At 33.3% G+C, this 13,698-nt stretch overlaps 2 protein-coding genes across 2 annotated transcripts; both read left to right on the top strand.

Annotated features, from left to right (window-relative positions):
• The first annotated feature begins 6,289 nt into the window (after nucleotides 1-6,289).
• On the top strand, nucleotides 6,290-9,594 carry LOC145639739 (protein NRT1/ PTR FAMILY 5.10-like). Its single transcript, XM_081691062.1, has 3 exons — nucleotides 6,290-6,738; nucleotides 6,830-7,047; nucleotides 8,006-9,594. Exons 1-3 carry the CDS (start codon nucleotides 6,606-6,608, stop codon nucleotides 9,362-9,364), a joined length of 1,710 nt encoding a protein of 569 aa, XP_081547188.1. The 5' UTR covers nucleotides 6,290-6,605; the 3' UTR covers nucleotides 9,365-9,594.
• A 148-nt stretch (nucleotides 9,595-9,742) lies between these two features.
• On the top strand, nucleotides 9,743-12,992 carry LOC145639740 (protein NRT1/ PTR FAMILY 5.10-like). The gene is made up of 3 exons (XM_081691063.1): nucleotides 9,743-10,320; nucleotides 10,415-10,632; nucleotides 11,167-12,992. The coding sequence occupies exons 1-3, from the start codon at nucleotides 10,203-10,205 to the stop codon at nucleotides 12,535-12,537; spliced, it is 1,707 nt and encodes a 568-aa protein (XP_081547189.1). The 5' UTR covers nucleotides 9,743-10,202; the 3' UTR covers nucleotides 12,538-12,992.
• Nucleotides 12,993-13,698: the final 706 nt, after the last annotated feature.

Here is a 13,698-nt window from a genome sequence, read left to right as displayed (position 1 = left end):
TAAAGTTTAGAACATGTACGTAAATTGAAATTAAAGCATTAAAACAATTAAACTTAGCTGAATACTTTAGAACATAACAAATCACGGACATAGAGTGGAAAAATTTGGAACATAATAGATTACTTTAGAACATAACCAGAAATAATTTAGAACATTAAAACAACTTTTGAACATAATCAATAAATTCACAAAATTACTTTAGAACATGCAAGTAAGTAAAGTTTAGAACATATAAGTAAATTGAAATTAAAGTATTAAAACAATTAAAATTACCTGAATGAGTAACAGAGGAGGGAGAATTATGTTCAACATCATCAAAATCCATGAATATGCAAAAACCTAATCATCAAAAACACAAATTGAAGCAAAAAAAACAATCTGAAATTAAAATCCAATAAAATTCAAGCAAATAGAAAAACTCAAGCAAAAAAAATCGAAAAATAAAAAAAATTGAAAATAAAAACAATAAAAAAAACTGGAAAAAGATGATTAGGAAAAATAAAAAATAAAAAAATACAAAAAAAACTGGAAAAATAAAAAAATCGAAAAATAAAAAAACTGGAAAAAATCGAAAAACTAGAAAAACAAATCTAAAAACTCAAAAAAAAAAAAACGAAAAACTCGAAAAAAAAATCTAAAAACTCGAAAAAAAAATCAAAAAACTCGAAAAATAAAAAAATCGAAAAAAAATCTGGAAAAAAAAAATTAAACAAACAAATGTAATCATCACACATTATATAACAGCAAAATCGCAAAAAAAAAACAATAAAATCGGTAAAAGAAAAAATCTTTAACAAGTAATAAAATTACCCAATTTGTTGATGTATAGATGCTGAGGAGAGAGAAAGTGCTGAGAAGAGAGAAAGTGATGTGCTGAGGAGAGAGAAAGTGAAAAGAATAACCTTAAGATTTAGGGTATTTTGTTAAAAGTGTAAAAAAAAGAAAAGGTAAAAAATTACATAAATGCCATTACTAAGGGAGTATTTTAGATGGTTAGATCAAATCCAATGAATGGCTAAGATGGGTTCTATAAGATTGGGTTCTTATATAGAGGAGGGTTCTTCCATGAGCCTTCCTCTCTCTCTCTCTCTCTCTATATATATATATATATATATATATATATATATATATATATATATATATGTTATTAACACATGTTTAAAAAGAAAAACACAACATATAATATTTGTTAATTAAATAATTAACAATTTAACATACCTCATCCATAATAAATCTTGGATAATATTTGTTAATTGTGTCAAGAGCTTCATGAACATGCACCCTTAAAAGGATGTTAGTGGTTCTGTCTTTGTCAACCAACGACACCTTCAAGTAAAAAACTTGTCGCCTATAATTATCGAACTCTATCATCCTTAGTGGCGAAGCTTGTGGACGTTCATTTACTCCAAGCGCCATCTCTCCCAGTTTACTTGCTCTCCATGCTTCTACTTCTTCTAGCTTTTTTAGTGCACCAGCTATCTTCAAGTCTACCGACTCTAAAATTTTGCGTAAAATCTGATTTGATCTTTCACTTGCTTCTAATAAATTAACATTAAACAATAACTTCTCTCGGTGTTGGGTGGTAGTGGGAGCAATCGAACTTCTGAATCGTTCGATATAATTGATTATCTGTGACTCGTCCATGATAGGCTTTTGGCGGAAAATATGTTGTTTTTGGTGCAAGGGAAAGATGTTAATATAATTGCTGGTAAAAGAAACACAAACTAAGTAGTTATATATTTAAATGAATTAAAAATCAAACATCTTTTGAAATAAGAATTGTAATATAATATTCATCATAGTCAGGATCTGTATATAGAACCATTAAAAAGAAAAAGGAAATTTTTATAGTAAAGAAAATAAAGTAACTACATGCATATTAACAATTTTGGATAGAGGTAATATAAATCTGCACACTCACCAGTAGCATTTAATTGTCAGTACTATTCTTAAAAACAAATCTCTAATGATGAAAAAAAAAATACTCGTATGATTGATGATGTTCATAGTTAAAATTTCATGATGGTCTAAATCTTGTCGTCAGCAGATCAGTGATCGACACATTAATAAGCTACATATAAACTGATATGATAATCATCTAATACTCAAATATCTTCGTAAAAACTGATATGATAGTCATCTTATAAATTCAATTTATTAATAACAACAAAAAATTCTTTTGTATTGGTAAATCATCATTTACCAATATTACCAACACCTAAATCACTTATAACAATTTTATCAGAATATGCCTTTTGAAATTAATAAAAAACGAAATAAATATATTTCATTAATCACAATCAACATATATATATATATATATATATATTAGTCTAGATTTATTTTCTTTTTCGTTAGGATTTATTTTTCCTTATCATTTTATCTTGTTTTAATGATTTACTTTTATTTTGAAGCAAAAAAAAAAAAAAAAAAAAAAAAAAAAAAAAAAAAAAAACTATTGGGAACATATTACTTTTATTAAAATAAACAATATAAAATTTTATTTTATTATAACATATTACTTGTATTTATCCTGTTCAAACCACGTGTTGAACTTATCAAATCATACAAGTATGAATTATATTTACTATATATTTTTTTTCTAGTCTAGTTATCATAATTGAAGATATTCAATTTTTTTTTTTACAAATAAGATATTCCTTTTCAAATTATTTATAAATTAAACTTATAGATTATATATGTCTTATTTCAAAGAAAATGAATCTTACCGAACATGACTATATTACCTTTTGTTGATTGATGGAAATATGTGGTCACTATTTATGAGAAGGGTACTATGTATTATTTTGTCTTCAGAAGCTTAGTTGTCGTGTATATACTTCATATGTAAGCTTGCTAGTTGCCTAGTTGCTACTGCTAGCTGTTATCTTTTGTTGCTGGTTCAAGGACTTTTGTCCTTCATCTTGGTCAACAAAAAAAGACCTTGAGCCAACAATTAAAAGATCAAGGACAAAGGGCTTTTTTTTTACCAGGTTGTTGTATTTCCCTTTATGTGTAAAAAAAAAAAAAGGAGAGAATCAAACATGACATTATATGTCAGCCTATTGAAAACACGCTATTTATATGTTCATTTTTGGCGAAAGTATTGATGGGATCATTGGTATGATATACGAGTATTGAGAGGTGTTCCAAACGGAGGGTTGTGAGACAATGAAATTATGTCTTGCAAGGGCATTATAGGCATTCCAGACATCATTTTAGAGATGTCTCATTGAGCTGTTAAAACATACCACTGGAACTTCAGTGGTACAAAATACACTCTAAATGGTATAAAATGTAGTCTCAGTGGTATCCAAAAATATTCAACTAGAGTTTCAGTTAACAAAATATAGACTCAGTGGTAGTGGTCCCGTTAAATTTTTGTCCTTTTTGCACGTGAAGTGGGACCCTCACTACTTTTTTACTCTTCCTATCTCTCTCCACATTTCTCTCTCTTCATTGTACCTTTTTATTTTTTTTAATAGTTGTGAGACATAATATTATGTCTCACAACCCTACAATTTTACTTCCTCGAGTATTGATGGTATCATTGGTATGATTAAGCTACTCCGTATGAGATAAACATCGAAAACTTTGGTGTTGTTCGGTTGTCTTATTGTCTATTTATTAGCTACATCTCTTTCATTTATATATAATCATCGAAAACTTAGGTGTTGTTCTGTTGCCTTAATTTTTCATAGGCAATCAAAATTCTCATGATTTTCCTTTTGGACATGTTGTTGGTTGATAAAAAAAATATTTTTTTTAAAAAAAAGGTTTAAAAAAAACAAAAACAAAATGAAGGAAGTCTTAATTCATGAAAATTTCAACTTTTTACAAAATATGAGAATTTAGAGGTGATCAAAGGCCGAATTAGGTTAAAGCACGAAAAAACAACCCGTATGCTTCGATTTAAAAAGTGCTTGCCCAAAGTCGTAAAATCATCGGGCCGGATTTCCGAGATGGAAAAAAAATCAACTACATATCCTAAATATGCATGCCAAAGCCCTCCCCCAAAATTGCACTCTGCTCTTGCCTCTTGCCAGAGGGGAATGTAGGAACCTTTTTCATTGCATAATAGAAAGTGTCATGTAACTCATGTTGCATAGATTAAAAAAAAGTGATGCACTTGTGACTTGTTGAAAAATGATTGAATTTAACAAGTGAAACACTAAGGGAAAATGCAAATTCTAAACCATCTAAGAAATTAGGATAAAAAACATAATTATTATCTATTGAAAAAGGCATCGATGCTAAGTATGACAATCAACCCTATTGTTTTTAAATACCAAGTAGTGTATATATATATATATACTACGTGTATAGAAAACAAATGTTATTAAGGTTGTATGATTATACTTAGGGTCTGTTCTCATACGTTTATTTTCAGTAGTTCAGTTTAGTTCAGTTCAGCTGATTTCAGTCTAATAGAACATACCCTTAGTTAAAAAAAATAATACTTGTAAAAATAATAGTCGAATTACATAAAAGTAGGCAAATGGAGTGTGGACAATAGAGTTATACTAATAATGGTGTGAAAAAATTACTACGTATAAAGAATGTTAGTAACGATCAAATTTTGTCCTCCAATAATAAGCCCATAGCTGATAGGATAGCTACACAATTACGATTTACGACTTACGAGTATTATTCATAAAGAGCAACTACCAATTGGTTGTTGGTGTAGTGGTGATTGGGACTACACTTGGTAGAGAGGACTCGTGTTCGATCCCCCGCAACAACAATTGGTTTTAATAACCAAAACAAGGATAATAATATACGTAGTAATAAAATAAAATAGAAACACTCAACAATGTTTTTTTATTGACAATACTCAACAATAAATTATAAATGAGTACATGTCAAATTACATAATTGATACTTCGTAGCTTATTCATTTATATCAAATTATACGAGCAAGAAGCCTATAGCTCAGTGGAGCTAAGCTTCAGTTTCCGTGATAGTGACCCGGGTTCGAGGCTCATATCCCCCCTCCCCTGTGGGTAATACCCCCTTGATATTCCTGTGATAGGAAATTAAGGTGGGGCCCACCCCTTACCCCTTAAAAAAAAAAAATTATATCAAATTATACAATACTAAAATCTATATTGTGATTGATTTTTTCCTAGTAAGTGCAACAATTTCTTATTTGGTAAGGATCTATTACCTCCGGTCTAAATTACTTGCAACTTTGGGGTATTATTTGTGAGATATAAAATATTTCAAAGTTGCGAGTAATTTGGACCGGAGGTATTATTGTTATTTTATAATTTCTCTCTCTTACTAACACTATTTTCATTTTTTTTAATTATTTTTCTTTTACACTAACTCTACTTACACTACTTTTTTTCTAAATAAAGGAAAATTATTTATCTCAATTACCAACTACAAAGTTTTTATATTATAAAAAACCCTTGTTTGGTCCCCTCGTATAATTTTCCTAAAACTTTGTGCACATCATAGTGTTGTGATTATTGTGAAACAGATGAAGTATATTAAAAGGCGTTTCTAAGAATGTCTTTGTACCCTGAGACAGTGTCAGAATCAAAATTTTCAAGTGAGAGGGGCCAAGATCATATCTATGTATGTGTAATCTTCGCAAGTAGTATTGAGTTCGTGGATTACATTTACTTTATATATATATATATATATATATATATATATATATATATATATATATATAAAATAAAAAAACACTACAAAATGTTAATTATAAGATTTGAACTCTTGACATTTTGTCCACTATTATATGGCAAAAATCAACTCTTCTACACTAAAATTTATAACAAGTATAGTATAAGCAAAAATTAATATTCATCTTGAGCCAAGGGGGAGGCTATGGCCCACCCCAGCCCCCCCCCCCCCCCCTTTGGCTCCGCCCCTGCCCTGAGACTAGGGGTGTTAATTGAGCGAGTCAATCACAAGCTAAGAGTTGTTCGACTCGACTTGAAAGCTTTTTTACACGTTCTCGCTAAAGTTTCGGGCCAATAAATAATAAGGTTAGAGAAAAGAACAAAATGATTATAATATGTAATCATTGGCTAAAAATATTATTCCAATTATATAGTACCTCAAATATAAAAATAAAATATTATAGTTAATGAAGTTTGAGTGTTTGACCAAAATAATTTTAAAAAAAAGGCGGAAAATTATTTAATCAGGAGATGATACATGTAAATGATGTCATTGTTGATTCGCCTTTAATATATATTCATACTCCGTAGATTATAGATAGACAAATGCTTTTACTTTAAATCCTTTTAATTTACAAATTTTAGTTTAGAAATTATTGACTACAAGTGTACAACCATGTTTCCTTTTTATGTCATACTCCGTATCAAATTTGCGGATTTGCCTGAATAATTAAGTCAATAAGTTCTTTTCCTTGTTCATCAATCATCATTAATGAGGTCACAAGTTTAAGTAGACAATAACAGTCCCAGAAACAATCATTCTTGCCAAAGATAGCAAATGAAATTCCAAACACGTTTCCAACTCACTACTTCAACAGGCTCAAACGTGAAATTCCCTCTCTTTCTCTTTCTTCAAATTGCTGTCAATTTTCCGGAATTTCAGCTCATCACTTTGAGTATTTTGCTATAAAAATGGCTACTGCAACTTCAAACCTTCACTCACCCCTTTTAATGGCTGACACCGTCCCCAATTCCGTCGATTACAAGGGTCGTCCTGCTGTTCGATCTAACCATGGACGTTGGTTTTCTGCTTTATTTATCATCTGTAAGTTCACAATTTTTAACAAAATTATAACCCCACTTTTTAATTTTCAATTTCTTTTGTGGGGTTGAATGAAATTTGATTTTTGATGAAGGGGTGGAGATGGCAGAGAGGATTGCATTTTATGGGATTTCATCGAATTTGATAAGTTTTTTGACTGGGAAATTGGGGCAGTCAACGGCAATGGCGGCTGTTAATATTAATGCTTGGAGTGGAGTAGCTTCTTTGCTTCCAATTTTTGGGGCTGTTATTGCTGATTCTTTTGCTGGAAAGTTTTATACCATTATTGTATCTTCAGTCATTTACATTTTGGTTAGTGTTCTATTTATTCTGTCTTTTTGATTGTTTTTATTGTTTGAAGTTTCAATTGTTAGCTTGTTTGGGGTTTTGATGCTCAGAGTACGCTTGAACACTCGAGAGTATGATGCGCATTATGTTCAGAATTAAAAATGTGTCTCATGAAAGTGAAATAAGTTGTATTGACTCTGATCAACTTGAATGTTTGGTTGATCAGTTGGAGTAGAAAAGGCAAAATTGACTATAATATTTAGCATTGAGATGATTGACTATTTGACTTACTTTAGATGATGATGGGAAATTGGACTATATTGAATTGTTGATAGTGATACTGATGTTAGTAGTAGTGATTTGTTATGCTGGTTAATTAGAGTAAATGAGGAGAATACCCGTTGAATTGAGTCTACATGTAAAAATCTGTTATGAGTGGATATTTTAAATCATCATTTGATGAACAAAAGATTTAGAGGCTGTTTGGTTGGGGGTGATTTGGTGAGGGAAAGCCGGAAAGGTAATAAAACCCCCCTTTCCCTTAGTGTGTGGTCAGTTTCTGGAGTTTGTCCGGTTGAGAGTGGGTACCAATTGAGAAAAGGATGGGATTGGAGCTACTCTACTTTGTATTCTTTCCGTAGTTGGGTCATCCAGTGAAGTTGCTTTCTCCTCTATTTGATAGCATATGCTAATAATGTTATGTTATTATACTGTGGTAAAATTGCTCTCCTTTGAGAGTTCTCTAGTTATTTAGTGTTCAGTGACTTGTGGAATTTGCATTGTTTCAGTTTTTATGATTTGGTCTCATATATGACTATTATGAGTAGTTCAAGATTGGATTCATTTTTATATAGAATATTGTAACTCTGTAAGTATAGTTTGTAGGTCTCATTTACATTGAAAGTTTAGATTTTGATTTTTTTTTTTCTTCTCGTTTTATACTAATTATATTTACTACTCATTTCACTTGGATGGCCACTAGGGGCTAGGCTTGCTTACATTGTCAGCGATGCTTCCTTCACTTAGTTGTCCCAACCAAGGAAGAAGCATTGTGGGTGGACAGGAATGTTCACCACATTTGCAGACAGTTATATTCTTTATCGCTCTATATCTGGTGGCTGCTGGGCAAGGTGGGCACAAGCCTTGTGTTCAGGCTTTTGGGGCTGATCAATTTGATGGAGAAGATCCAGGGGAGCTCAAGGCAAAAAGCTCTTTTTTCAATTGGTGGTATTTTGGTGTTTGTGTGGGTAGTTTGCTAGGCATTGGAGTCTTGAGCTATGTTCAGGACAACCTTAGTTGGGGCCTTGGATTTGGAATTCCATGTATTATCATGGTAATATCTGTGCTCATATTTCTTTTTGGAACTGTGACTTATCGCTACAATATGAAAGTCGAAGGGGAAAGTCCATTTACAAGGATTGGAAGAGTATTTGTTGCAGCAGCCCAGAATTGGAATACTGCACCTCCTGAGGATGGCGATAATGAAGAGGCTCAATTTCATGATGGATCTAGACAATTCAAGTTCCTTGACAAAGCTTTGGTTGCAAAAGAAATTTCAAATAGAATTGGGAAATCTTGCAGTAAAAGCAATGTTGAAGAGGCAAAGGCAGTACTTAGGTTGTTTCCAATTTGGGCAACAACATTGATCTTCGCAATTGTCTTCTCACAGCCACCAACTTTCTTCACCAAACAAGGCATGACGTTGAATAGATCAGTTGGATCTAATTTTGCTATACCAGCAGCCGCATTGCAGTCTTTTATAGGCATCTTTATTGTCATCTTTCTCCCAATTTATGATCGCGTTCTTGTGCCAGTTGCCAGAAAAATTACTGGAAATCCTGCTGGCATATCAATGCTTCAGAGAATTGGAACTGGTCTGTTCATTTCCATTATTGTTATGGTGCTTTCCGCCATCATAGAGAAGAAAAGGCTTGAAACTGCTTCTCAACATGGACTGATAGACTTGCCTGATATGACAATCCCAATGAGTATTTGGTGGCTGCTTCCGCAATATGCTTTATTTGGTATTTCAGAGGCATTTACCATGGTTGGTCTGCAAGAATTTTTTTACGACCAAGTCCCAAATGAATTGCGCAGTGTAGGATTGTCTCTGTATCTGAGTATATTTGGCTTAGGAGGCCTTTTAAGCAGCTTGCTTGTTACACTGATCAACAAAGCAACTAGTAGAGGTGGGAAAGAGAGTTGGTTTTCGAATAACTTGAATCGTGCACATCTTGATTACTTCTATTGGCTGCTTGCTGGTCTTAGTAGCATAGGTTTGTGTCTTTTTGTTTATTTTGCAAAGTCATACATATACAACAAAAAAAATACTAGTCTATAGTAGGTAATAGAATGCTACTTCATGTTGTATGCAAATAGTAAGCAAGGGGCAAAATGTAATGACACACTGTTGGGTGACTTAATTAATGCTCTTTAGGAAAATATTAGAGCTTATTGTACTACGAAGTATTATATTTCACCCATGTGTAAAATCAGATGTGAGCAATGTTGAAGTGAATTGCACAAGTAGTTGTTTTGAGAGAAATCTACGAATCATACTTGTTTCTTAAACTGAAAATGTTATGAATTATTATTCTATTCCTTGATGTTTTTATTGCACCAGGACTCCAGGATTGATTTTCTTCATCTTTCACCATGCATACACTTTTACACCATTAACATACTTACGTACTAGCTTAACATTGTAGGAGATTTCATGCATCTTGGGGCCTATGCAGCAAAAATAGCTTGTACGGTTGATGGTTGCTGTTAGCTGTTACTCTGTTACGGAGTAGTTGCTAGTTGACAGATAATAGGGAAAGGAAGGGTCTTTCACTCACCTTTTATTTACTTGAGAAAGTTGAGAAGGTAATCTTTTATTTTACTATTACCTAAATATATGTGAAATGGATTGTTAAATCTATATAGTTTTGTACTCACTTGTCATTGCGTAATCTACAAAAATCATAAATCAAAGTCAAACATCATCTCTCTCTATTTCACATACAGAGGCATTTACTGCAATGACCACTTGCAGATTTTTGGATTTTTCATTTGGGGAGTGCTTTGCTTAAAAATCTATAATATAAAAGAAAACTTCCAACTCTAACTAACATTACTGCTATTGCTGTTGATTCACCTTCTGCTGAGCATCTCCCTTATTCCGTTGCGTACACCTCATGGAAGAACATACACAACAATCAGGACAAGGCATTGTTCCTGGTGCTGTTGACTACAAGCACCGTCCTGCAGTCAGGTCTAAACATGGACGGTGGATATCTGCTTCTTTCATCATTTGTAAGTAGCTCTCTTTCCCTTTTAGTTTGATACAAATAAACAAGTACTCACTTTGCCATTTTAATCCCATGTTTAACTGAATATGTTCTCAAAGGGGTGGAGATGGCCGAGAGGATTGCAATTTATGGGATATCAGGAAACTTGATTAGCTATTTAACGGGGAAGTTGGGGCAGTCAACAGCAATGGCGGCTTCAAGCATCAATACTTGGGGTGGAATAGCTGCGTTACTTCCAATTTTAGGGGCTATTATTGCTGATTCTTTTGTTGGAAAGTATTATACTATTATTGTTGCCTCTTTCATTTACATCTTGGTTAGTTATCTCACTTCATTTCTCTGTTATACATTTACAGGTTTTATAAAACTTCAATTTAAGCTTTAGTTTCCTTTTGGTGCTTTAAATCTTGATGGGTTTTTATGAAACAGATAATTTTTTTTAGGAATCTGAATAGGAATAAACGGGAATTGAACTATTCTTGTACAAAATGATTGATAGATTTACAACTCTTTCTTTAAGTGCGATTTTTTTGATGTTGCATGCTTAATTGATGAAGGTTTGGTTTGGAATGTGGATGATAGTAAAATAGTAAATGACATCAATTAGCTGTGCAGTGTAACTATGTTGGTTCACAAGTTGGCAATTGAATAGTAATCTTTATGTGAAGGGAGTATTGCAGAAGTGTTGAGTTCCAAGATTTTAAACTGAAGTACTTCCGTTACATGAGTGGCCATAAAATCCATCTATTGAAAATGTTTTTTTTTTTAATTTATTTTTTTAATAAATATTTATATTTTTTCCTTCAGTTTACTATACAGTAGTATTTATCTCATCTGAATGGCGTATCAGGGGCTGGGTTTGATGACTTTGTCAGCAATGCTACCATCTTTTAATTGTCTCGACCAAGAAACAGATAGCAAGGGCACTCCTGGATGTACCCGACACTCACAGGTAATACTATTTTTTATTGCCCTTTATTTGGTGGCTGTTGGGCAAGCTGGGCACAAGCCTTGTGTTCAGGCTTTTGGTGCTGATCAGTTTGACGAAGAAGATCCCATGGAAAGCAATTCCAAAAGCTCTTTCTTTAATTGGTGGTATTTTGGTCTTTGCATTGGTGCTTTGCTAGGTGTTGGAGTCTTGAGCTATGTTCAGGACAACCTTAGTTGGGATCTTGGGTTTGGAATTCCATGCATTATCATGGTAATTGCTCTAGTGATCTTTTCGGTTGGAACTATGACTTATCGGTATAGAGTGAAAAGCGAAGGAGAAAGTCCATTCAAAAGGATTGGAAGAGTGTTTGTTGTTGCAGCAAGGAATAGAAATGCACTTCTTGTTGCTGGTGACAGAGGAGAGGCTGATTTTGAAGAAATCGAACCTCATGATGGATCTCGACAGTACAGGTTTCTAAACAAAGCTTTACTTGCACCTGAGATTGTAGAGTTAGGTGTCCGATCTTGCAGCAAGAGCGAGGTTGAAGAGGCAAAGGCAGTACTTAGGCTGTTTCCCATATGGGCAACAACGTTGGTGTTTGCAATTGTCTTCTCACAACCTGCGACTTTCTTCACCAAACAAGGCATTACATTGGATAGATCACTTGGATCTAATATTGCTATACCAGCTGCAGCATTGCAGTCTTTTTCTGGCATCTGCATTATTGTCTTTATTCCCATTTATGACCGTGCTCTTGTGCCAATAGCCAGAAAGTTGACCAGAAAGCCTGCAGGCATATCATTGCTGCAGAGGATTGGAATTGGGCTGTTTATATCCATCTTTACAATGTTAGTTGCTGCTGTCACAGAGAAAAAAAGGCTCGAGATTGCTTCTCAACATGGGCTGATAGATTTGCCTAAGGTTACAATACCAATGAGTATTTGGTGGATGCTTCCACAATATGCCTTGTTTGGAATTTCAGAGGCATTTACCTTGGTTGGCCTGCAAGAATTTTTCTATGACCAGGTACCTAATGAATTGCGTAGTGTGGGATTGTCACTGTATTTGAGTATATTTGGAATAGGAGGCCTTTTAAGTAGTCTTCTTATTACATTGATCAACAAAGCAACCAGTAGAAGTGGGGGAGAGAGTTGGTTTTCGGATAACTTGAATCGCGCACATCTTGATTACTTTTATTGGCTACTTGCTGGTCTAAGTGTCTTAGGGTTGGCTCTTTTCGTGTATTTTGCAAAATCATACATATACAATAAAAATAAGGCTCGCCTATAGAAGGTGATGGAATGCTTCTTCCTGCTGTATGTAAATTTTAAGTAAAGTGTGAGATGTGAAGTCAAGGTGTTGTTATATATTTAATGCTCTAATCATTTTAATGCTTTGTGTATTCTGTTGATTCCCCATGTGTGTAAATTAGTAAATGTACTCGTGATCAATGCTGGAGTGTAAATCAGACTTACATTCTATTACTAATATTGGCATACTTATTCAGATATAGAAGCTGTAAATTTGTAATCAGAAAAATTTACATCGTACGGGCTTATTAGATTGTACTTAACTTTTTTTTTTTTTTTTTTTTTCTGCACTTTCATTGTCCTTGGATCTCGTTATCTTTTGTCATCCAAGTATAGTAATCTTTTGTACTCGGATCTCGTTATCTTTTGTCATCCATGACTGCTTTTTTTTTTTTTCTGCTGTAAATTATAATAATAAGCACTAAGGCACTTCTGTAATTTGCTTCAAATGACATTTGCCTGTGTTTTCAGATTGAGAAGTATACTTACCAGCACAGTGGCATGGTCCATGTGCCGTCCACAGTTCTCGTAAGAAGGTCTTCCAAGCTTTATACAAAGGTTGGGTTTCCTCTGTGATTGTAGTTGTAAGTCTGACTTAAAATACTCTATGTATCCAATACTTGTTAGGTGCAGATTGTAAATGCTATGTGCTCTTGAATTCAGCTGCTGCAACTGCAAGAAATTGGGTTTTCATTGCACTTCTTGTTCTTAGAGCACCAGAATCCAGGATACATGCAAGAAATTGTTATTATTCATCATGCTTACATTCACATTCCACTCGCACTCAAACTGTGAAATTTAAACCATATAAACCAAATATAATTGCAAAAAATTGGTTTATCAGTTAGTTAGTGTTGTTCTATTCTACTTTCGGTGTATAGGGAGTCCTGTAAGGCGACAAAGCAGGTGGGATTCAGCCACTTGTGCTAGCTGACAATTACATTGTTATTCAATTCATTGCTATATATAGTCCTATTATACATCGATTACGTCTCTTTCAGTCCTATTGCATACTACACTTGTCTTTATAAGCTGTAGAAGGGTACTTAACATGCCTGGGTTCGCTTATTATATCTTCCTCGTCTGGATACCCATCATTATGGACAAGGACTTGGAAAGTTGGAATATTACTTTGTGAATT

This window comes from Chenopodium album, chromosome 7 (assembly GCF_948465745.1).
Source record: "Chenopodium album chromosome 7, dcCheAlbu1.1, whole genome shotgun sequence".
Lineage (NCBI taxonomy): Eukaryota > Viridiplantae > Streptophyta > Magnoliopsida > Caryophyllales > Amaranthaceae > Chenopodium > Chenopodium album.
The sequence above is the reverse complement of the archived record's forward strand: the minus strand, read 5'-3'. Positions and strand labels throughout refer to the sequence as shown.

Bases quoted from the DNA above. Each gene is read 5' to 3' on its own strand.
- LOC145639740 (XM_081691063.1), top strand. From the start codon at position 10,203: ATGGAAGAACATACACAACAATCAGGACAAGGCATTGTTCCTGGTGCT. The intron at 10,321-10,414 runs GTAAGTAGCTCT...ATGTTCTCAAAG, and splicing joins ATCTGCTTCTTTCATCATTT to GGGTGGAGATGGCCGAGAGG. The intron at 10,633-11,166 runs GTTAGTTATCTC...ATGGCGTATCAG, and splicing joins CCTCTTTCATTTACATCTTG to GGGCTGGGTTTGATGACTTT.
- LOC145639739 (XM_081691062.1), top strand. From the start codon at position 6,606: ATGGCTACTGCAACTTCAAACCTTCACTCACCCCTTTTAATGGCTGAC. The intron at 6,739-6,829 runs GTAAGTTCACAA...TTTTTGATGAAG, and splicing joins TTCTGCTTTATTTATCATCT to GGGTGGAGATGGCAGAGAGG. The intron at 7,048-8,005 runs GTTAGTGTTCTA...GATGGCCACTAG, and splicing joins CTTCAGTCATTTACATTTTG to GGGCTAGGCTTGCTTACATT.